Raw genomic sequence first — 25832 nt, 5'->3', positions numbered from 1 at the left:
GAGGTCACTAGCTCAGCAATTTTAGCATGCCAGGCTGATGTCAAAGCTGAAGCCTCCAGAAGGTTACTGGCCCTGTACCTCTAGTTTGCTAGTCTAATGGCAAAGGACAGACCTCTGTGACTTCACTGACTCAACACCTCAAGCTTGTTAAGTGATATCAAGGCAGGGGCACTTGGGGGGGGCGGTGGTCACTGGCTCAACATCTCCAGCTGGCTAGGATTATTTCAAGGCAGAAACCTCTTTGAGATCACTAGCTCGGTCCCTCTAGCTTGCTGGTCTGAAGTGTTATTGCTTAAAAAGATATAACTGATTGATTCTGACTACATTTGTGGTTCAATATAAAAAATGTTCAAGAAACCAAATAACCAGGCTCAGCCAATATATTGTCTATCAACAAAACAGTAGGATGCAGGAAAGAGAGAGTTTTAATACATTACCTATCTGTCCAGAAAGCAAGTTCTTGCAAAATGTTCAGTTCACCTTACACAGTTACTCCCCAAAATATGGCCCCCAAATCACATGTATTTATAGGATGGTTGCTTACAAAGTTAGGAAGAACTTTGTGCATCACCAACCCCCCCAGTTCAGACCAGTTTCTTAGCTTCTGTACCTTCCTTACCTTTGTTTTGGATACCAGCATTCCAGGTATTGGTCCATGAAATTATCTCCCTAGCTTGCATCAGGGCAGCACATTAATGTATTTTCCCTTTGACAGCTTTGCTATCCACTTATGCCAAATGCTGAGTTGTCCTGTTCCAAGACATTGTGGGATATTCCAGTGATCAAGAGTAAACTGGAGTGTGGAGAAAACAATACAGTTTACTTGGCATAACTGCCCAACAGTCATCCATACAATAAGTCACACCTTGTGCTTAATACACATTACTGTGGTGTAAGTGATACATATAACATATATATTGGCTAACAAGAAAAAAGTTCATGGGACCGTACAAAATCTTAAAGATTAACCAAGAGCATTTCTATGGACACCAACCTCTCTTTTTGCAGAATGGTATTAATTTTAAGAAGAAAAAACAAATATTCAACTTCTGACCAAACACAAGTAATTAAGGGGCTATTTTAAAGTGACACTGACAGGTTAAACACCATGGAAGGGATTTGCTCTTCCATGCCCTTTACCCCATTGGAAGAGAATGCCCCAAGCACAAGCATTTTGTGCAGTGTCATTTGCAAGTCCCAGTATAGCATGCATGGAGTCGGGCAAGGGCAGGGCCATAGAACACATTACTATGGGAGATTCTGATCTGCTCTCAGGCAGGACTGCGATAAATTTGAGCAGTTTCCTGAACTGCCTAAGTTACGCCAGAGTCTGTTTTGGACCCCAGATCAGCCCAGAATCCACATGGCATAAAAACAGGCTTAAAGCTACCTTAGCTCTCCTTCTCCCTGGGCTGCCCTTCTAGGTGACACAGCTTGAAAGTTTCACCCTGAATCACTTCAAATTACAAATTTAGTTACTTATGTTATTAATGACACTTTGCTTTATTGTTAACACTAAGAGAACTTAACAAATTGAATGCACCATTCGCTAGTTGGGGTTGATCGTTTATTTTTTTGCCTCTTTCTTAGTTAACCTGTGTAAAGAAAATACGCCAGTCAGCTTTACCTTTAAGCCTAGTACAATGCTGCAATGAGACTGGCAGAAGAATGTTTATTTGCTTTAAAAAATGGTTTATAGTTGAATCGCAAAAATAATGAAGCCATTTCTATAGGCTTGCGTATTTATGAAAACTTATTTTTATAAAACCTAAATACAAGGCCAAATCTGACCTCTATCACTGTTCCTTTGAAAGACGAGACGTACGTGACTTAACAGCGTACACATCTCTGGGGCATACACTTACCCTGTGTTCTAATTTGTTTAAAAAAAGGTGCATGTTTCCATTTTATTTCAGATCATCAAGTTTGTGAAATTCACCTTCCATGCAGGGAGCCAGCCCAAAACATTTGTACCACTTGAGTCCCACTTAAGCCCGGCTGCAAAGACTTTATAGATTTTAGGGCTATATGGGACCGTTATGAATACCCAGGTCTGAGCGCCTGCATAATGCAGTCTGTAGAACCCCAACTAATGATTCCTGCATCAAGGCTACCTCTTATGCCTAACTATGGGAGCACATTATTTTCAAATTAGCTGATGGCTGGATGGGTTTTTCAAAACTGTAATGTTAACTTTCATCTTCCAGGATTTCCAATATTTTTGGGTTTTGAGGAAACAATGTTCCCTGAGGGATTGTTCTCTGAAGTGGCTGATAGATAACAAAGCTGTCTGCCTGGGAGTATTTTCTTGTGCTTTTTCCAATTTAGTTTTTAACATCTTTTCTTAAAAGAGCCCTCAGTGATGCATATAAACTGCTTCCTGTTTTCTATGCTTTGTGCATAGAGTGCTTTCTGCTTGTTTAATTTTGACAGGTCAGAAGTATGGACATAAACGGTTCCTGTCAGACTTTCCAAGAGCCTTCAGCTTGCAAGGGCTATTCAGAAGGGGCTTTGCGTTATCAAACACTAAAAGGGTTGACCAAGCTTGTAAGAGAGAGAAGGGATGCCATTAACACGCAATACAGGGCTTCTGTGACACCACAATTCCTCTGGAATTCTATATAGCTGAACACCACACAAAAAAGAGGTAGGAAAAGAAAATGTTCTCTCAACGTCTTGGAACCCTTCCCACTGACAATGGCAGTCTAGTCAGAAGGATAAATGAGCATCTGTGCACAGTGGGTCTAAAGAAACTTATGTGTGTGTTTTACTGTGTCCCATCACTTTTGTGATGGATGGATTGTCTCTTGTAAGGTGTCTGTGCATTGCCTAGTACAATGGGGCAAAGATGTCAGCTGTGGCCCCTAAGTACTCCTATAGTGCAAGTAATATGATTTTCTTGTGCAAACAGGCCTGGTGTCTCTGTAGCCTGAAGAACTTCCTGAATGGTTATGGATTTCATAGATTGCTCTCATAAGTTAGATCTGTGGCCTTTCAAAACACAAAGCTTTTCAAGTACGATCCTGCAAATAAAAAATAAAGCAGGACTGTGCAGATAGATAGTGAGAACTGTAAAAAGGAATACATAAACTGGGCCATACAGACCTGTGTTGTTAGCAGAGATGAACGACAGAGAAACAGAAGGGAGAGAAAAAAGAAAGATGGGTACAGCAGTGTGGAACTGGCAGAGACAAAGAGCCTGCAGAATAAACAATAAACCTCTGGTACTTTGAAATCTCGTAAGGAAAAGGACAGAGAGAAATCGGTGCTTTTGCTAGAGGAAGGGAGAGCGAGAAGCTGCATGAAGAATTATTCTGTGCTGGGAAAGAAGCTGCCTGCAGGAAATAGAGCCTCCTTGGTGCTAGGAGGAATTCAAGGGGTAGGGATGCCCTTGAGTTGGGTTGGGGGGGGGGGGGCAGGGAGAGCATTTGTGAGTGTTTGAATCCAGTCTGTTGTAGTCCACCCTAGTGTGAATGTATAAATGTAATCCAGTTCCCCAGGAGACTCTCGAGGGAAGGGGGAAAGCCAGTCTCCACAAACCCCTTTGTGGTGTGTGTAACCCAGGCTCCAGCAGCCCCTCCTAGGTGTGTGTGTGAAATGGAGGGTCCATTAGCCCTTTCTTGATGTATATGTGCGGGGATCCAGTCTCCAACAGCTCCTACTACGTGTGTGGTTTTGAGGGAGGGGAAGCCTCTCTTCAGTAGCCCCTCCTAGGTGTGTGGTGGGGGCAGGGGTTAATCCAGTCCTCAGCAGCCCTTCTCTGGGAGAGGCAGTGAGGGGGGTGAATTGTCTATTGCTATGTAGAAAGAACCTAGCACATTAAAGCCCTGATCTCGGTTGGTCCCCTAGGTGCTGCTATAATACAAATAATAAATCAATATGGTTGTGGTGCTGCTGTGCCAGTTTGCAAGAGGAGTTGGGGGGTACTGGGAGCTGCTACATTCCCCCACCCCTTTAGACAATAGAATTTGGACGTTTGGAGTAAAAATTGGCAACATCCATAGACTTCAAAGCCAGAAAGGGCCATTCAGATCATCTAGGCTGACCTCCCCTGTAATGCAGGCCACAGACCCTCCCCCAGATAATTCCTTTTGAACTAGAGCATATCTTGACAAAAACAAACAATCTAATCCTGATTGAGTTGGTCCTGCCCTGAGTGCAGGGGACTGGACTAGATGACCTCTCAAGGTCCCTTCCAGTTCTACAATTCTAAAATTGCCAGTGAAGGCGAATCCACCAGAACCCTTGGTAAATTGTTCCAATGGTTAATTACTCTCACTGTCAAAAATGTATGCCTTATTTTCAGTCTGAATATGACTAGCATCAACTTCCAGGCATGGGATCCTGTTAGCTCCCGGATGTGTGTTTTTCCAGTGCGATGGGCCAAGATGCTTCAAAGTCTGTATTTTCCTAGCACATTAGGAGGAACTATAGCTATTTTCTGTTTAGATTTTACAAATTGGGGTTGGAGGCCAAAAATGTTGACAATCCACCTGGATCCAGGTGCTGGATATTGAGACGGGGGGGGGGGGGGGTGTTTGTTTTTGTTTTTTGTGGCAGTCATGTGCTAGGATGCATCAGAGTTTGGAATATTTTAGTGCGGCAGGATGGGCTACACTTATTCTGTGATCATACCATGCTGTTTGAATGACAAGGGCCAAAAATTGTACCCATCTGGCCATAGTCACATGCTGGGTCCTGGATTTGTGGTGCTGATTCACTGGGCTGTGTCAGGGTCTAGATTTTGGGGGGCAGTAGGCATGGCTAGACTTGTTCTCTATTTAGGCATTCAAATTTGACTGGCTCCAGAAAGATCCTGGTGCCACATTTAGGTTTTGTATGTGGGTGTGGTCCAGTCTTCAGCTGCCCCACTCTGGGGTGTGTGTGTGTGTGAGATATCCAGATGCAGCCCCTCTCTGAGGTGTGTTTGTGTGCGTCTCCAGCAGCCCCTCTCTGGTGCTGAAAGTGTTAAGGGAGGAGGGGAGAGACGCTGCTTGCGTCTGGCTCAGCTCCTTGGAGCCGGCTGAGCCTCGCCTCCCTCCTCCCTCTGCAGACACATCCAGACACAAAAAGAGGCTGGAGCGAGCTAGCAGAAAAGAGGCACCATGACTGAAACCACCAAGACCCACGTTATCCTGCTGTCCTGCGGCAGCTTCAATCCCATCACCAAGGGGCACATCCAGATGTTCGGTGAGTCTTCTCCCCCGCCCCCCTCCCCCGCCGCACCTGTATTTTTCAGTGCGATTGAATTTGCTGGCGCCGGGCCATTAGGGAGGATGCTGGCTGCATCACAGCTGGCCTGTTCTGCGGGCAGGCCACATGCCTGGGGTGCAGGGAAGCTGGATTGTACCAGCCCTGGGCTTGGGGCTAGGGTGACCAGATAGAAAGTGTGAAAAATCAGGACACTTGTTTCCATGTGGGAGGGTACAGTTGCCTGTATAAGATGAAGCCCCTAATATCGGGACATCTGGTTACCTCATGGGGGGCACCTGGCGAGCAGGGATCTGGATTGGCCCAGTGGTTGGCTTGGCAGGGCTAGGACCATGGCAGGGCTCACATGGGGAGTGGGAGCCCAGGGCAGGCTGGAGGGGCAATGGCTAGTTGTTAGCGATCCGCTCAGGGAGGGGGCAGCTGGTGCTGGGGGAAGCCAGCAGTTGCCAGCCTAGGGTGGGAACTGCAGTGGCTATGGGGATGTGGATTTTTTGTTAGTGGGATTGGCAGGCATATCAATCTGGTGTCAGGATGGCGGGGAGCCCTGGGGGTAGGAGTGGGCCGGAGGAGAAGACATGGCATTGGCTGATTCTTTAGGGGTTCGCTGTCAGTAGGATGGAGATTGCAGTGGCTGCGCAGGATTTGGGGTGAGCAGGGTGGGGGTGGTTTCAAAGGTGGATGGACAGGGGCTCCAGGGGAGCTGGGCCTCTGGAGGAGAGGCAGCTGCTTGATATTTGATGCCAGTGCGGATTGGGTGGGTCATATGGCTGGCTGGGATCAGGTGGCAGCAGGAAGGGAGGGGGGGCTTCGCTGCTGTGTGTGTAGGAGCACCGTGCCCAGAGTGGGTTCTCTGCTTGCTGGCAGGTGTTAGTGAAAGGGACAACAAGCTGCCAGCCAGCGGGTAGTTGTGTAGGAGTCGGTGCTTTTAGGAGGCACAGGTCAGAGATCAATGCCAAGGGCTGTGCGCTGTCCATGGGCCAGGTGCTGAACTTTCCTGCCTACTGTTAAGAGCCTGATATGGGAGCCTCCTTTGAGGCACATTAAGTCTGAGGGGGGTCGGGGTGGGAGGAGACAAGGTCACGTTAGCCTGCTGCTCTGGTGTTTCTAAGGGCTGATTACACACCCTGGTAACCAAACATCTCACTGAGAGATTTATGAAACTGAAAAAGTTCCTGCTGCTGCTCCGGAGGAAGAGCCCATAATATTCTCAAAGGGTTCTGAAGCAGAGTGGCTCTGTGTAAGCTCCAAAGCTTGTCTCTCTCACCCCCAGAAGTTGGTGCAATAAAATATATTACCTCCCCCCCCCCCGACTCCCCAAAGGGATAAACATATGAGTGAAGTCAGGTTAATAGATGTTCTGGGTAATATTCACAGCCTATTTTAGTACAGTATAAATCGTGTGCATATAAACAGCAAGCGATGTATAGGAATCCACTATAATTTCCTTTATTTACACAGTGCTGTGTATACAATTCTGCTGTCCAAAAATCTTCTCCTAGACTCTATCTTGCCCTGAAGTTCTTAAATACATGTCTGGAAAGATCTGCACACTCATAACCCCACCATCCACACAGCATTTATGTTAGAAATTGATCAATATCCCCTTTGAAATGCTCCATCTACTCTAAAAACTGGATTGGATCTTATTTTAAACAACAACATTTAAGGTAATGTGTAAAGAAATTTAAAGCAAAGCCACTGTAGGAGGCAGAAAGGTATTTTGAGAACTGTTTGATACTACCTTACCATGCAGAGAAAAGATGGAAACCAATGCTCAGTTTGTACCTACACAATAGACCATAATGAGAACCATTAAGTACTATTTTTTCTTGGAGGTTTTTAGTGTGTCTTTTCATGCTCTTGGATTCTCCCATTTTCATTTCCCCTGACTCAACACACACACACACATGGGTGACCAGAGAGCAAGTGTGAAAAATCGGGACAGGGGGGTGTAATGAGGGGTAATAGGGTCCTATATAAGAAAACCCCCTAATAATCAGGATGGTCCCAATAAAATCGGGACATCTGGTCACCCTCCATATGCACCAAACATGACCTTATATTTGGCTAGGATGCCTTTTGGAATGCATTATGCCACTTATTCTTTGGGGGACTCTCTTTTCTAGGAATCGAGTGTACTGTTTCTGTAACATTTTCATTTCCTATCTGTCTGGAAAATGTGAGACTGGACCAAGGTGTCAAATCCAGCTCTCGTGTGTGGTAGACCAGAGTACTAAGCAGAAAGCCAACTAAAATACTAAGTGTTAGAACTCAGTGATAAACAAAAGGAATTAGAAATACTCATTCTGAAAGGAATTTGATCTGATTTGTAGTAGTGAAACCTGGTGGGATGATTCAGATGACTGGAATGTTACAGATCATTGGCCATACCCTATTTAGAACAGAGAATGAACAAAAGGGGAGAGGATGGTACTGTACATCAAATATATGTGTTACCAGCTTTAGAATTACTGGCAATTCAGAAGGACTGCACCTGAAATGCTTACAGATCAATACACTAACTGATAAATCACAAGACAGTGTTCTTGAGGATAGGGGTCTGCTATACACCATCAAATCAGAAAAAGGGACAGAATGAGCAGCTCCTTAATCATCTATCAATAATGTATGGAAAGAAAAAGGGAAACATCAGGGGGGATTTCAAGTTGATGAACATATGCTAGAGGTCTCACGCCAGCATTGGTAAAACATCCTTGGAGTTTCTAAAAGTTATCGATAGCTTTCTAATCCAAAAAAATACCACAACTAACTTGGTTAGTCTGTATTAGTCCTCATTCTGATGAGGAAAGATGAATTGATAACCATGCTAAAAATTGATGGTTGTCTAGGTGCAAGTGGTGCACTCTAATTTCCTTTACTATGTGCAAACAGAATATAGGCCTCACCAGTAATATAGATGGTGCTTTTAAAAGGCCAATTCCTCAAAGCTGAAAACAACTATGAGCAAAATTGGGTGGGAGGAAATATTTAAACATAAAAATGTGAATGATAGTTGGAAATTGTTTAAGAATGTTTTATTAAACTAAAAACAAATACCCTCAAAATGAGACAGTCATGAAAGAAGGCATCCACGTTTAAAAAACATCCTCGTTTAAGGAGAGAGATGAAAGCAGCAATAAAAAATAAATAAATAACAAACGAAGGTGGATGCTGAAAGTAATGAATACAAATTTGGCAGTTAGTAAATGCAGGCGATTGATAAGGGAAGCTAAAAGTATCAATGAATAAATCGATGGACAGTAGAGTTAAGGACAACAAGAAATTATTTAAATATATCAGGAACACATGAAATTCTAGTAATGGTATAGCTCTGAAACTAGATAAAGATAAACTTATAAATCCTGGTCCAGAAAAGACAGAAGTATTCAATAAGTATTTCTGTTCTGTATGCAGAAAGAAACTTGAGGATGTATTTTTATCTTACGGCGATGATGAAATTCAATGTTGATAAATGCAAAGTAGTGCACATTGGAAAACATAATCCCAACTATACGTGCAAAAAGATGGGGTCTAAATTAGCTCTTATCACTCAAGAAAGAGATCTTGGTGTCATTGTGGATAGTCTCTAAAAATATCTGCTCAGTGTGCAGCAGTAGCAGACAAAAAAGTTAACAGAATGTTAGGAACCATTAGGAAAGGGATAGATAATAAGACAGAAAATATCATAAGGCCATGGTACGCCCACACCTTGAATACTGCATGCCGCTCTGGACACCCCATCTCAAAAAAGATTTATTAGAATTGGAAAAGGTACAGTGAAGAGCAACAAAAATGGTTTGAGGTATGGAACAGCTTCCATATGAGGAGAGATTAAAAACAGACAGTTTAGCTTGGAAAAGAGATGACTAAAGGGGGTTACAATAGAAGTCTATAAAATCATGAATGGTGTTTAGAAAGTGAGTAAGGAAGTGTTATCTACTCCTTCACATAACACAAGAACCAGAGGTCATCAATGAAATTAATAGGCAGCAGGTTTAAAAGAAACATAAGGAAGTACTTCTTCACACAATGCATAGTCAACCTGTGGAACTTGTTGCCGGGGATGTTGTGAAGGCCAAAACTATAACGGGGTTCAAAAAAAGAACTAGATCAGTTCGTGGAGGACAAATTGATCAATGGCTATTAGTCAGGATGGTCAGGGATGCAACCCCATGCTCTGAGTGTCCCTCGCCTCTGACTGCCAGAAGCTGGGAGTGGACGATAGGGGATTGATTATTCAATGATTGCCCGTTCTGTTCATTTCCTTTGAAGCACCTGGCATTGGCAACTGTCTGAAGACAGGATACTGAGCTAGATGGACCATTGGTCTGGCCCTGTATGTCCGTTCTTATGTTCATTCTTAAAAAAAAATGTTGAAAAATTGGAAAAGATTCAGAAAAGACCTACAAGAATAATATGAGGTCTGGAAAACATGCCTTCTAGTGAGAGACTAAATAAGCTTAGTGTATTTAGTTTATCCAAGAGAAAGTTAAAAGGTGACTAGATCCAGGTCTACAAGTACCCACACGGGGAAGAGATTTCTGCTAATAAAGGGCTCTTAGCAGAAAATGATATAATGAGATGCAATGGTTGGACTATGGTTGGACGATAGGGTGTCTTTTCTGATGTGTGCATGTTGTCAACTGGGTCCTTTCTTCACCAGTCATTTGAGTTTAATGTGGAATGTCCTCCTCAGGTGTGAATTCTCAGATGGCTGTGATTTCGTTACAACATCCTCTAATTTACAAGACCCCACAAGCATGTTATTTCCACTGGCCAGACTCTGTAAATTGCAGGTTCAGGGCGGTACCACTAGCCAAGCTTAGTTTTATTTAGATATGCCTGTATGACTGCAGCTGAGATAAAAGGCTATACACTCTGCCTCCATATTAAATAGTTCTGACAACACTGTAATAGCTCTGAAAACACACCTTGAATTGTTTGTAATATGTTATATGTACTCTGAAATGTTTGTATAGTCTGAGTCACAGTGTTTGTGTTTTATTTTGTATATTTAAAGGAACATTGTCCACTTTGCTTAGGACCCAAATTTCAGCTTTGTTTATAAAAAGGGGAAGGGTGAGGGAGAGGATTGTTTTATAAAACCTAAAATAAATTAAAAAGAATCACAAATATTTCTATTCAAGTGAAATCAGGTCTCATTTATATTCCAAACAAGCATTAATATATGAAAGCAGACCCTATGCAAAAATCACAGTACCATGAAATTGAGCGTGAGTTTCAGAACAAAGTCCTCGGTTAAAAACAAATGGAAAAGACCTCAAATATTAGACATTAAAAGTCATACCTGCTTGCCTTAGTCACATGCATAGGGTGGTTCCATTGAACTCAAGTGAATTCAGTTTTCATTTCAAGTTAATACTCAGAGAAACATTGTGTGGCATTTGCCTAGTTCTGCTCAGTATATGTAATACTTTAAGAAGCAGAACTTTTGAGACAGTGCCTATTTCTAACTCATCCCCAGCTGATTGCAATTCTGTATGCAGACGGATGGGTCAGCTGCAATGAGAGAGACACCCATGGCCCATACCCTGGGGTTCCCAAACCAGAAAGCCAACAGCTATGAAGGGGATCTGTCTACATCACCTCCTTTATATTAACAGGGCAAAGCAATGCCACCAAAGGACAAACTGTATAACCAATTTCAAAAGCAAAAAAATAATCCACACAGCTCCACTAACAAAACAATGCAGAAGCTGGCAAGCTTCCAGCTGACAAGAGTGTGTTTGCTTTTTAATTCAATCATTCACCTCTAGCATAGGCAACCCCAACATAACAGCAACCTGCTAATGCATGAGAACCAGGAAGTGAAGCTGATGAGAAACTGAAGTTAAACAAGGTTGGTGCGTTGGAATCGCCAGCAGAGTGAAACGTCACATTTAAACAAACTGCATAGATGGTGAAAAGTACCTTGAGATGTTAAATGATCTAGGATGTGACACTAGAAAAGAAATTCATAAAAGTGGTCCAGTTATCCCTACCAAGATTTACATGAAGCTCTCCCAGTCTTCCATTGGCCATAAGCGACAGAGCAAACAGGCAAAGTTGTAGGAAAGAGATCTTTTTTGAGTATGCATAGAAGGCAGTACTACCTGTAAGAAGCCACTGTTTGTTAGCAAGTTGGCCTGAGCTTGCATTTCACAGCTTCTGATGACCCACCAAACTGTGTCCCTGCCTGAAACCTGGCCCTCTTTTTACAGTTCCACTCATCATACTACAGCCAGAAGGGTGGACGTATCAGCGGCCTACACGGTGTCCTCCCCACCTGAATTCCCTGGATCCTGAGCAAGCCCTTTGCAGAACTGGAGGGATGGGCTGGAATGCATATATTGTCCACAGGGAAACCACATACAAATTAATGCAGCTTTATTGTGATCTCCCTGCCTTTCCCACAGGCTGTGGAAGCCCTGTTCAGGGTGAGTTCCAGAGGCAGCTACTGGTGGAAAATGCCTCTGGTAGTGTGGGTCCAGCGGACCCAGAAGCCTGGGGGCAGGGAGGCCCAGAGCCAGTAGGAGGCACAGGTCTCTCTGTATTCCTCAGGATCTGTGGATGGCCTGCCTGTTCCTGGTGCATGGGGCAAATCCCTGACGGAATGATTTGGGGAGAACATTAGAAGGGGTACCTGGTGCATATTCCTTCCTTCCTGCAGAACCTTCTTCTAGAGATTTTCCCAGTGAGACTTTAATAACTAACCCCAGATTTTAATTACATCTATGACATCCATATGCACTCAACCTTTCTAATCTCCTGCATGCTGGGTTATTGTAAGATTCTATTTGATACAACCCTGTTATTGCAGGAGGGAAATGCTTTTCTGTTAGGAGCCTACATAACAACATAAGAACGGCCATACCGGGGCAGACCACTGGTCCATCTAACCCAGTATCCTGTCTTCCACCAGGGGCCAGTGCCAGATGCTTCAGAGGGAATGAACAGAACAGGGCAATTATCAGATGATCCATCCCCTGTTGTCCATTCCCAGCTTCTGGTAGTCAAGAGCCTACATCACTTAGGTTCTTTAAAAATTTTTTTTACCCAAGATGAATCTCTCAGTTCCCCTCCCACCCCCCCCCCCCCCATTTAAAGTTTGTGTGCTTTCCAGAGAGTTACTATCCCAATGGTTTATTTTGAAGTGTCACAGTCAATTTGGTGACCAGAACATAGCTCCTTCTAGTTCACTTTCATATTGGCAGTGAATCACAGCTACAATCCTTTTCTTTTTTTTTTTTTTTTGGGTGGGGGAGAGTGGGAGTAATTGCAAGTGAATTTTTGCCCATATCTATTCATCTATGTGCCTGTTAATGGTGCGTACATAACAGCTATATCCTGACCAAAAGATTAGATTTGAAAAATTGTACTGAAAAAATAAGAAAGGACTTAGTTGCTCAAAGTAAAAACTCCATTGCAGTACATCTCAAAGAAAATTCCAGCAATTAAAAATCCCAGCAGGCTGCACTTCGATTATTGAAAGCAACCCATCAAAGGAGAGTCCCTGAAATCTGTTACATTATGTAAATAAGCTTCCAAGATAAAGAGACCAAGTTTTGTAAGTAAAGAACAGTGAACAGGAAAGAGATCGAGGGTTTTTCGCTTTGTTTTGTTATTTTAATCTCTTGAGTTTTAGAAATAGGATTTCTTAGCAGTGGAGATGACTAGACTGCAAAAATAACTGAATCAAATGATCTCTTGTCAGCATACACTGCTGAAATCCCACATCCTGAGCAAGATGTTAACATTTCCCCTTTCCTACTTTCATTTCAATTGTGATAGTATCTGCAAATGATCACAAGCAAAATTCCCATCCCATGAAGGGCAGTCAGAAACCTAAGAGGAGATTTTTCTCAGCAACGTGAGTAAGATCTAAAAGCTTCTGCCAGGCTGGCTTGTCTTTCCATTTTATTTCACGTCTGACTCCTTTAATACAAAACTATCTCAATCGATCCATAGAGCGAGAGATGGGTAATGTGATGCTAGCAGCTATTGGGTACATCACACTTAGGTCTGATTCTCCATATTGTTGCACCAGTTTTATACTGGTGTAACACTGTTTAGTTCAGGGGCATAAAACTGGTGTAATGGAGTATAGACTGAGGCCCACAAACGGTGTAGTGAAATGCATTCCATACACTGCTCTGGGTGTACCGTTACTGATGCCTGCAGCTGTAACAGATGGAATTCAGAGATTTGAACTCAGGCCTTGGCAGAGACGTGACGTGATTGTCAAATATTTTATTTGAAAATTAATTTGAGCCAGACTGCTGCAATGCTTTAAAGAAATCCCTGTTGAAATCCAAATCTCTGAAAACAATAGGAGACAGCAACATAGAAAAAAATGGGAAGGGCTAAAGCTCCAGCAATTCCCACTGCCCCTTGTAGATACAGGGAGTTGCTGGTGTGGGATATGCCCACCACAGGATCCCTATTCAATGCTCCAGAGGCAGGTAAAACCCTAGTGCCCTTACCAATTTCCCCCCAGGGAGGGGAATTTCCTTCTTGACCCCATATGTGGCAATCAGTCCAACTAATCCTAGTTAAAGTATCACATTTCTGGCTGTTTAGAGTAACCACCAAATGTGGGGAAGTTGTCCAAGCGTCTCTTCTTCAGCCTGGATAAGTCTGGGGTGACTACATAGCAGCATTCTTTCTCTTTTTTTCACTGAAAGCTTTAATCTCTTCTGGCTGGGAAGTAACTGGTTTCTAATAGTTCCCCAAATAATAGAGGAGAATAGCTTTTCTGTAAGTACTTTGGGGTGAAGGGAATCCATCTTTATCTGCATTTCAAAGTGGCAGGCACATTGATGGTGCAGTAGCTGTTAGACTAAACAGTGTTCTGTATATAAATCTGTACACTGTAGGGCGATTTAAAACAGAGGGCCTGACTCTCATCTCACTCCCACTGGTGTCACTCTCTGGACTTTGGTGGCATTACCCTGAATTGTACACTTGTAAGGGTGAGCAGAATCAGGCCAATAATAACCAAAAAGCCTTATTTGATCATATGAAATGACGGAGTTGGATCACCTCTGCCCATGGTAAAATGCAGGAACCCAGGGGAGGAAGTCATAGCAAGTATTCCAGGTGGACAGTCCCTGGTAGCATCTCACAAGGCAAGGATGTGGAGTGTGCCCTCTGTCATGGCACTGCCTTCTTTTCCAGCACTCTTCTTTAGCTTCCTGCATCCCAAGCCTTTGTCTTCATGACTCACAGAGAGAAGCACCGAGAAGCCTCCCTAACCGTTCACAAGTCTTTCTCAAATATTTACATGCTGTTAAATATTTAGCAATGTTTATTACATTCCATAGAATGTAAAAATGCCATTTAACAGAACGTGGGAAGCACTGTATTTCATTTTCAAATAAAAAAAAGAAAATAAACCCAGCCTGCAGAAATCTAACCCAATAACTTAATTTAAAAAGAAACAAAGGAGCCAGTTCAGTTATAAAATACTTTCCATTTATTAGTATGTCTAGGCAGCTCTGGCTGTTAATTTGTTATGTTTTAATGGTGGAGCCCATTGTGCTGCAAAGAATACTAGTGAATTCATTGTCTTATTAATAAGACATATTCCTTTGTTTAGGGGTGCCAGCCTGGGACTCAGGAGACCGAAGTTCAAGTGCCTGCTCTGCCACGGACTTCTTGTGTGGCCCTGGGCAAGTCACAATCAACCCTGGGCTTCAGTTCCTCATCTGTACAGTGGGGTTTGTGAGAATAAACACATTAAAGAGGGAGAGTAGTCAGACTCCATGGTAATGGGGCGGTCCCTACCTTAGACAGATAACATTAAGATTGTAAGATCTTTGGAGCAGGGACTGTTTTTTATTGCACGTCTATGCAGCACCTAGCACAATGGAGTCCTGCCCTGTTGGAGGGCTCTAGGCACAAATAATAAGTAACACCAGTCAATCATAATGCTTTGCACGTTTCTAGCATCTTTTATCTGAGGCTTTACATACATTGGCCTCTCAGCCCCATTTGGTAGGTATTAGCCCCAATTTACAGAGGAGAAAATGGAGGAGCAAAGAAGATACCCTCTGACTAACCAAAGGTCACAATAAGTCAAGTGACAGACCCAGGAATAGAACCTAGGAGTCCTGGTTTCCAGTTCCCCTACTGTAACTTCACTTCTCATAGTTTTACGGGAAACTCCTCTGAATCAGGATACCCCTAGTGAATGGCCTTTCACATCAAGAAGGAATTCCCCATGAAGAGCACTAGCTGCATGTGAATAGGGACTGAGACTGCTGCCAACCCAGTGCCTGAGGCAGTGGGAGACACCTGGCCTGATTCCTTTGCATGTATCATTGGTGTGCTATGTGCCAGGACCAGACAGCTGAAACAATGCACAGCAGCTATGGAAAGACAGGAAGGTATTAAAAGAGCAGACAAATCAGCCTGTGACTGGGACAAATCAGCCTGCAGCATCCAAAGGCATCCTTCCTTTAGTTTAGAGCCTGATTTTCACAGGTGCTGAGCACCCAGAAACCCAGTTAAAGTCCAGGAGAGCGGCATACGCTCAACACCTCTGAGAAATTAGGCCCAAGGCAGAATTACAGTCCCCTCTAAGCAACATTGCTATTAAAACTATTGGTCTTAAATCAGCTCCCTGGGAGATGTCCTGATTCAGGGGTTGGATGCAGCTCACCACTGTTTTCACCCCTTCGAGAAAAGGCTGGTTTCCTGCAATGAGTCTGAGGACATGATTCATAGATACAGTTTTATCTTTTGGTCACTATGGCAGAATAATTCCAAGACAACAATGCATTGTGTCCCTGGAGGATGCTAACATGAGCAACATCCAGGGATTCACCCCCGTATGGGAGTGCAACTAGATTCACTGCTTTCTGGTTTGGTAGGTAGGCTGGCGATAAGAAAATCCAAACAAGGAGTTGCTTCCCTTTGCACACAGGCAGGATTCTTCCTTCCCTGGGGAAGAGTGTCAGGAATCGCTCAAAATCTGAATCACAGCAATTTACGCTTGGGAAGGAAATCCACCATCCGTAATTGAGCTCAGGACTTCCCTGAGGTGAGCACATTTTACTGTACCTTAATATCAGGGGAAATGCATCAGAAACCCGCTTTGTTTCCAAGATCTTGCAGCTGGACCTGTGATTCTGAAAGGAAAAATCTTTGCCTCCAGCTACCTTCCTCTGTGCAAAGATACTATCAACAGTCTCTTCTGCAGCAAGCCGGCATTGGGAATAGATTCTTGAAGAAAGCTGCTGTGTGCTGGACTGTCTAGTCAGAGGAGGCAGGGTTGTGGTGATGGGCATGGAAGGCTCCATTGCGTCACCGTAGCAACATCTCTAGTTCATAGCTGACACAGTGTGTAGCAGATGACCGAGTAAGGAGAGGCCATGGGATCAGTGACTAGGTCACTAGACTGGGAGTCACAAGACAGGGTTTTATTCCCATCTCAGCCACTGACCTGCTCCGTGATCTTGGGCAGGTCACCTGATTTATATTTCCTCTACCATCCTGTGCTAGCTTTGGCTATTTACATAGTGAGCTCTTCAGGGCAGGGATAGTTGTGTCTGCACAATGCCTGGCTCATAGAGCCTCACACGGGCCTTTGAGATGCTACAGTAATATAAATAATTGTAGGATGAAAGATGTGAAGGCTACCACACAGCAATGTGGGAAGTAAGTTTTAACCACTGTGGTTCAAATCGTGCTCACCTTCCTTATGTAAGCAGTCCCTTGGTGTAGGAGCCACTGGGCCAAATTTGGCCCCTTATAGTCAGAGAGCAAATGGTTGCTTATAGCTGTATGCACATTAAGCACATTGCACGATTGACAATAGTGGGGGGGGGGGTAGTTTGTTCTGGGCCCCCATTTGAGAAGGTTCCCAAGCCAAGTGGTGTTGTGACCTGGCGCCCCAGATCACAGCACCATTAAGGTTTGTCCTAGCAACCCCTGGGTGTAGGAACCACTGGGCCAAAGGTGGGTGGCATTGCTGGGTCGCAATACCAGTAGTTGAAATTTGGCCCAGTGTCTCCTTTCACAATGGAGGGATCGAGTGGCTGCTGCTCTGTCAGGATTGAGCATGCTAAATGCACGTTGAAAGTTTCATTTGTATTTTCGTTTTATCAGTATCTAAGATGAAAATGCATAATACTTTTTCCCGCTCATCGCCATTAATGTACAAGTTGTGTTATTACTATTGTTTGGTTTTTTAATTGCCAGTTTTGCTGCTAAGTGTAAGATAAAAATGAGCACACAGACACCATGCTAAGTTAAAGTCCAAGTGGTTCAGTTGTGCGTACCCCATGAAAAATTTCTGGGTGCATCCCTGGGCACAGACCTACAGAAACAGCCACTGAGGGTAGCAGACCCACTGAGGGTACAATGCACTCCATGAGTACAAACAAGGACCCCATTTTCCTGCCAGTACTGGGGCTTGGAGCTATTATTCCTTTCTTTGCCAGTTCCCTCCTAGTCAAAGCAACAGACTGAAATTGCCTTGACACACACATTACAGTCTTGGTCACAGATTTTCCCCTGCTCTGTGGCTGCTCCATGCAGATGACGCAAAGCAGCACTAAAGCGGACACAGTTCGCCATAGGACGATCACCCCCGTGTGCGGCGTGCAGCTTCTCCTCTTCCAGCTCCATCACTGCAGCTGGTGTAGTGCAGTCTTGTACCCCAGCTACAATAATGGCTTCTTGGGCAGCTCTGGGGCACTAGCCTGGCACATAGACAACCCAAGATTAGGGAGCACAGGGTCACTTCATACAACACGCCAGTGGCGCAAGATGTACGGTGCACTCCTTAGCTGTAGCCAAGGACCTGGGACTATAAATGCATTGCTTCTCCTACGCTTGTGTCAAGGACTAATATTGCACATGCCAGAATCTATGAAATACTCACCTTGATGGGGTACAATGGCTCGAAAATTAAAGCAACTAGAACACTTAAGAAGGGAAATTAGGTCAAAGAAAACCGATGGGTTTTAAAAAAAAAAAAAAAAAAAAATCATACTGACACCATTTAACAAGCCTGAGATTCACAGCTCTGCCAACCATGGCCTCTTCTGGGATAGAAGGCCAGGAATCTGTCCTATTTCAGTCACGTGATTTGACTTTTTATGTAAAGTGAATCAGGCTACTCCAAAGGGAGGAAAAGGAAAATGCTCACACAGCAGGTTTTATTTTTAAGTATTTGTTATTTAAATGTATTTGTGGGGCCAAGACAGTAGCAATCTTTTCAAAAGGGAGCAGCTGGGAATAGCTGGACTACATTCTTCTTTGTTTGCCAAATAGCTTATTTTTGCCACCAATATTCAGAGTCTAATTGAAATAAAATGTAGCCACATAATGCGTATTGTAAGCTGGCTCCTCAACCGGTGTACATAGGTGTAGCTCTACTGAAGACAACAGAGTCTGTGGATTTACAGCAGCTGACGATCTGTTCTTCTGTATGGTATTTATAGAGTAATGTTTCAACCCACATAATCTGCAGTGTTAACATCCAAATGATTCACTGCAGGTCTGTTTTCAAGTTGTGCTGCTTTGATTGCATCCTGCTGTAGCTTGGCTTGCCTTTGGATGTTGTCGGAGCATCTCCAGTGTCCTGTACTAATGAGATCATTTAAACCCAGCTCTACAGCCCATATCGGATTTTCATCCTAGGGTATGGTGACACTGCAAGTGAAGGTATAATTGTAGCACATCCAGGCTAGTTTTAATCTAGCTACCACGGGTAACAATAGTAACAGACATGGCAGCATGGGTTTAGCATGATGTAGCAACTCCGGTATGTACCCTAGCGCCCCAGCAAGCTTGTACTCAGGCAACTAAGCCCTCTACACTATTATTGTTACCCAGGCTAACTACATTAAAGCTAGCATTGGTCTGCCTTTCCATGGTATGGTCACAACTTCCTTTGCAGGGCAGACATACCCCAGATACAGACAGCTGCTGCCTTCCTAAGCCTCCTTGGAAATTGGACAAAGAAAAGAGACGGAGATGAAATCTATTTTTGCAATAAGCAACTTGTGATTTAAATGGGAAACAGAGAGAGCACATTCCCTTCAAGTGGCAAATTGTCCTTTCCTGATTGGACATAGATGCTACCAGCACTATCTCCTGCTCAGACTCAGCTGGCTGATTCTATTTTCTGCCAGCTGGACCTGATCAGAACTGCCATGATTTTCACTCTTGTGATTTGCACTAAAATGACGGCTTGTTTCACATTCTGATAGTAATAGCTACTCTTTCACACCGAAATGCTGACGGTCACTTGCCTGTATTTATTTTTGCCTGTACTAATTTCTTTTAAAACAAAAATCATTACACTGGAAGAGACCAATAGGTCCAGTATCCTCTCTCTGACAATATTGCAGGCTGGAAGCTTTGGAAGAAGATGTAATTCCCCCAGCACTCTCCATAATGTGCATACCATGGATGGATATTATTTACTGACCCCATCACATGATCAACTAATGCAGCAAACCAGGAAAACTGATCCATCTTGCCCTTTTCCCCTCACTCAGGTGACTGTAGATTCTATTCCTATGTTTAGATGACTACTCCTTTTTTGAAAGTTACTAAGCAATTCACCACAGTAATATCCTGTCAGTTCCATAGATCCATACATTGTAGAAAAGGTTGCTTTTCATCTAATTTAGCAATTTCTTTCCAGCAATTGTTTTTAGCAGTTTAGCTAACTACTGAATATAAAACATTCCTGTTTTTCAGTCTCTTCTCACTTCAGGAAGAGCTCAGCAGAATCTAGTAAGGCTGCCTGTTATCAAATACAGTATTAAAATAAATATGGCCCCCCCCACAGAGCTGAACTATATATATTATGAGCTCATAGATGCCAACTTTAAGGTCAGAAGGGATCATTATAATCATCTAGTCTGATCTCCAGCACAACACAAGCCACAGAACCTCACCCATCCACTCCTGTAACAGACCCCTAACCTATGACTGCGTTATTGAAGTTTCTTAAATCATGGTTTAAAGACTTCAAAGTACAGAGAATCCACCAGCAAGTGACCCATACCCCATGCTACAGAGGAGGGCGAAAAAACCCCAAGGGCTTCTGCAAATCTGCCCTGGGGGAAAATTCCTTCCCGACCCCAAATATGGCGATCAGTTAAACCCTGAGCATGTAGGCAAGACTCACCAGACAGACACCCGGAACGAATTCTCTGTAGTAACTCAGAACCCACCCCATCAAACGTCCCATCACAGGCCATTGGCATATTTACCACCAGTACTCAAAGATCAGTCAATTGCTAAACTAGGCTGTCCCATCATACCACCCCCTCCATAAATTTGTCAAGCTCAGTCTTGAAGCCAGCTAGGTTTTTTGCCCCCACTGCTCCCCTTGGAAGGCTATTCCAGAACTTCACTCCTCTTAACTGGGTTAGAAATCTGTGTCTCATTTCAAGTCTAAACTTCCTGATGGCCAGTTTATATCCATTTGTTCTTGTGTCCACATTAGTACTGAACTTAAATAACTCCTGAACTGTATCTTCATATAGTTTCTGGTAGCATCTGCAGTGGTGGGCATCTTCCAGACAGGAAAGAGGGTACAATTCCTGTCCTGAAAAGTTACAGCAGTGGCTTCTGCATCACGTGCCATTCTGAGCCACCCACCTTGCTTTTCCTTGCCCACTGGGTATATTTCCTACTTTGACAGGAACTGCTGTGTTAAACTGGGATATTCCACTCCTTCTCAGTGTCATTACCACCAATGGTAAAACCAATTGTTCTCTTTGGATAACAGGCTGTACCCTTCCCAGCTACACACTACGTCAGGACTTTTATTAAGACTTCCGCAAGTCTCTTCTTTTTTCTCTTCACCCCTCAATGATAGGAGAGAATAAACCTAGGGATGCCCTGGTTGTCTCCAGATGCCTAGATAATGCTTCCTCAAATGGGTTATCCATTCAGGGCTATATTTCATCTAAAAATCACTGATAGTTGAATCTATGTATAAGCGAAAATGGACTGTTTCCTCCACCTCCATGCACACACACACTGCTCTCCACAAGGTAATCCTCCATGCTTCCAAAATCTGTTGCAGATGCCTTGCTATTTCTGGGTCAGCTGATTGTGAACTGATCACTCAGCCCTCTGCTGATTATTTGTTTTTAACCACTAATCTCACTCTATCAAGAAGTAATCAGTGGTCAACATATGGTAACAGCACGAGATATATTAGTCATCAGAAGTATAACTTTCTAGTTGGAGTTGGACTGGGATCATTGATGTGATGTCTGGGTGGCTGAACAGTGAATATTCATAGGTAGGAAATTGAGGTATCCTTCTTCTGGGACTTTTTCAAAGTCTCACTTTCAAATTTCTGCAGCATATCTCCAGGGGTTCACTGGACATTTATTTTTGTGGAATTGAAATCCATGAAAACTAAATGTACAGCGCAGGAGAGCCCCTTTCACTGTTCCTGCTGTATAGACTGGCTTTATATGACTGCACATTGTAATGGTGGGTAAAAAAAGTAACAGAACAATTAGCTTGGAGATAAAAAACTGACTATCATAGTCACGCACAGTGCATTTCAGTGAGTCAGAGCATCCTTTGGGAAGAAGAATTTGATCATCTAAGGGCCTGCTCCTGCTCCCAGTGAAGTCAATGCAAGATTTGGTGTTAACGTCAATGGGTGCAGGAGAATAAGACAGAAGCATGCTGAGCATGCTCGATAAGACATGTAATTCACTAGCACAACGTCACGTCCATGAACAAAGATGTTCAACAAGTTCTCTAATCAGTAAATTACAAAGCCTATCCCTCCTTTACAGAGAGAAAGAATGATAGGTAACCATGAATTACAAGGCCAGACTAATGTTATCCAGCAAGAGGTTTCTGGTGACATAAACCCCACTTGCATAGAAGTCCTCTGGATTGTGATGTTCCTCACACCCCAAATGACTGTAGCATTAAACACTTGCTAACTGAAGCTGCTTGCACTATTTTAATACATGGATAAATATTTGTTTAAATTCCTCTAATTTTCCTCTTCAACAAATTCTGAGATTTTTTGTCACACAGAGAATTTTGCTGCAGTGAGGGATACTTTATCTGCTGCTGATCCAAAGACAGGGAGCAGGCAGGACAGGAACATCCAATATCTGTAGCACACCTCAGGGGTCTGGACAGATCAGAGTAACTGTAGGGCTCCCTGTACAGATATATGGTACTTTGCCTAGTTCTGCCTTCCAGGAATCCTGTGGAGTTTCGCTCATTCTCTCCCATAGGCTCTGTCCAGTCATCAGCAGCCAGTTGCTCTTTATCCCTTGGACTAAGGTCACATGACTTGCAGTCTTTAAAAAAACTACACACACTCACCTTTACAAGGAGGAAACTCCGACTTGTCCACAGAAGGTTTACCAGGAAGTCTCTAGTAGCCTGTATTGCTCCAATGGTCAGTAACACATGGAAAATGCACTCTACCCTTTTTTCTCCCAAAAGGGATATTACCCTTAAAGAGCTCCTATCACTTGTTTTCACATTAGATATATTCAGGTCTTGTCTGGCTTGGAAATCTCTATGGCTGGCTGAAGAACTGCTAGTGTCATGATATCACCAGTACCAAAGAAATTAAACCTAGTTAATCGGGAGCATTTAAAACTCTTTGGTTTTCTTGTCAACACCCATTTAATAAAAATAATTGGGAGAAAAGCTTCTTGTATTAAGGGTTTAGCCCCACTGCCATTTCTGCTATGGGCGGGGCTCTCCAACTGTAAAGTGGAGATTCAAAATTAGATGTACCTACCACCCAAGGTGTTGGGAGGCTTAATTCAATAATGCCTGCAAAGTGCTTTCCGATCCTTGAATGAGAAGGAAAAAACAAGGGTTTAAACAGGGATTTGGAATGGCTCTCTCATTACAAGAAGTAATTTCCTCTGATGACCCATTCTCACCTCCTACTCAATGGTTGTCATCAAGCCTCAAGTACCCGGCTTCCCATTGTTATCTATGCCCTTGGATATGTAAATGTTGCCTTCTATATATTTTCTGTTTCCTATTTTGCTGTATCATTTCTACCAACTGCATCTGAGGAAGTGAGCTAAGGCTCACGAAAGTTTATGCCTGCTGAAATTAAAATTGTCAGTCTTCAAAGTGCTACAGAACTCAAGTTGTTTTTGCTGTATACAGACTAACACAGCTACTCCTCTGGAACTCTTCTAAAATAGAAGGCAAATTAGAAAGCAGTATTAGGTGCAACATGAAATTAAATGACCTGGAGAATTGTAACAGTTTTAGAATGAAGACCCAACCTGATTCAATGTCCTTTCATCAAGTTGGCCATGAAAGGATGCCATAAACACATCGCTGATTTGCTGTTCGGAGTTATAGATATTTCTCAGTTAGATTGTTTAATTAGTAACTGCTGGTTCTTTGCCCTATTTGGCTGTTGTCGGAGGGAAACAACACTTGGGATCTAAAAGTTCTGCAAGCTAAAAAATAAGATAAAGTTTGCTAGCATATGTGGGTTACTGTTTTCTGCAGGAGAACGTATTTAAATAGACAGACAGCAAATGACCAGTCCTCAGTAGCTTGTGGTAATGTCCAGCCTTGGGCTATCCTTGGGAGCTGGGGAAGGCAGCAGCCATGTTACACAATATGAGAATCACAGACACCTATTTTTATGTCCCCTCCATTGTGTGTGAATACATAGTGAACATGTGCCCTGTAAACAAATGGTATCTAGCCCTTTGTAATCTTGCTCTTTTTCTCTCCTAGCTCTTGGGCACAGAGAGGTGGGGTGTGCAACACTGACTGTGTGTTGTGATCAGATAGTAATATTGTAAAGCTTTGTACTGAGATAAAGGTCCCAGCTGACATCAGAGCCCCACGGCGCTTGCACTGGTCAGACATATTATAAGAGAGAGATCCTGCCCTGAAGCACTTACAGTGTTTCCTAGACAAGACAGTCAAAAGGTGGGAGTGTAAAGAGAGGCACAGAGAGGTGAAATGGCTTGGCCAAGGTCACAGCAGGTCAGTGGCAGAGCCAGGAATAGAATCTAGATCTCCCTGTCTAGTACTCGTTCTGCTAGACCTCACTGCCTGGACATAATGCAATATATATTTCACAATCCTATGTGTAACTTATTACAAGTTATTTTAACAAGGACTGGAACCCTTAGTTCTCCTGGGGCCCAGGAGATACTGGATATTTGAAGCATTTTGCAAGCTTCTTTCCCCAGGTCTAGCCTTTCCACTAGTAACACCTCTCCTGTCTCAGCCTTAGCTGAGGTTAGGCTTCTCCAAGGCACCCACAGCAGCTAAGCCAACTCAAGAGATGTCAGGTTAAAAAATACTATTTTCTTAGACAAACAAGTTACCTGTATTACAAAAAATGCCTTAGATAACAGATGCTAAAAATCACATTCACACCTCACTGTTGTGCAGTTTATTAGATGTTTTCACATCTTTCACCATCAAAATGGTCTTGGGTGTAGAGGTTGTAAAACAGTGGTGCATAGATCACCAGTGGTGATCTACAGAGTGAAATGTTTTGAGAACCAAATGGTGGATGATTGGGTATTGGTTCCCATACATTAGCAGAGTGATGCAATGTTTTGGTTGCAAACAATGCAGGGCATTTTTTTTTTTTTTTTTTAAGAAAACCTTGCCTATGGAAACATTTTAAATAATGGAAATATTTTCTATTGGTCTTAGTCTTTGTAAATGATTCTTCTTGTTCTTATACAAAACCTAAATTTTAGGTCAAGTATCTTTTTAATGAACAATGCTGAGTTTGAGTGCATCTTAGTTTTAACCTTCACCAGCAGGATATTTAATAAATCCAATCAAACCAGAAAGATTCCTATGTAAAGAATAAATGCTGGGAGTGTGTCAGTTTTCAAAGTGCCTGGAAAAAAAAGACCCAAATCAAATAATATTTTAAATCAGGCCTTGAAAAATAAACACAAAAATATCTGATTTCAATAATGTAAATTGTATGTGATTGGAGACATGCCAGATGAGCTGAAACATTGATGATTAAACTTATTCAGTGTGAAAGACTGACAAGAAATGCATCCTTTAAATAATCAGTAATTTCCAATCTGGGAAGCAGGAAACTCCTTTTAATGAAATCTAGATAAATAATCACTATCTTTTATAGCCCTGCAGTATGCCCTGTGATCAGTCTTTCCTCACAGTGATCTTGCTAGAAATAAAAGTGGCAAAAATAAACAGCATGCATTTTAAGCAGGGGAAAGTGAAGATGGACTGAAGACACACCAGTATAAGTGAAGAACTCACCTTTTGGAGTTATATAATCTGAAGGGCTTCAGGGGGATTTGTTAGGATCAAGAGCAGGCCTGTCAGGATCCCAACACGGGCATTCAGGGCCAAGGCAGGGACAAACCTGAGGCTGGGAATAGTAGAGGAGTTCATAGTCAGGCCTAGGCCAAGAGGTGAAATCCCCATCAAGCTGCAGTCAAACCAGGAATTCAAGAACAGTCAAGGCAACTACCAAAGATCCATCCTGGTGCCTGGTGGCCTCTTGGGTTTATATAGGGCAGGGAGCCAATCAGGAGGCAAGGGGCTGCTGTCTGTCTAACCCCTAAGGCAGAACATCCCATGATCTGTATCCACAGCAGATGATGGAAAGTGGAGCG

The 25832-nt window shown here is 43.1% G+C and overlaps 1 protein-coding gene across 1 annotated transcript in view; it reads left to right on the top strand.

Moving 5' to 3' along the window:
* Positions 1 to 5019: 5019 nt before the first annotated feature.
* NMNAT2 (nicotinamide nucleotide adenylyltransferase 2) overlaps positions 5020 to 25832 on the top strand; it is a 74056-nt gene continuing 53243 nt past the window's right edge. The window contains exon 1 of the mRNA XM_067535096.1: positions 5020 to 5190. Coding sequence (XP_067391197.1) covers positions 5106 to 5190 — 85 coding nt within the window. The 5' untranslated portion in view covers positions 5020 to 5105. The remainder of the gene's footprint in view (positions 5191 to 25832) is intronic.

The sequence above is a fragment of the Emydura macquarii genome, unplaced genomic scaffold (assembly GCF_026122565.2).
Source record: "Emydura macquarii macquarii isolate MOO-44397 ecotype Brisbane River unplaced genomic scaffold, CSIRO-AGI_Emac_v2 contig_3477, whole genome shotgun sequence".
NCBI lineage: Eukaryota > Metazoa > Chordata > Testudines > Chelidae > Emydura > Emydura macquarii.
Note: the sequence above shows the minus strand (reverse complement) of the source record. Positions and strands in the feature narration are given on the sequence as shown.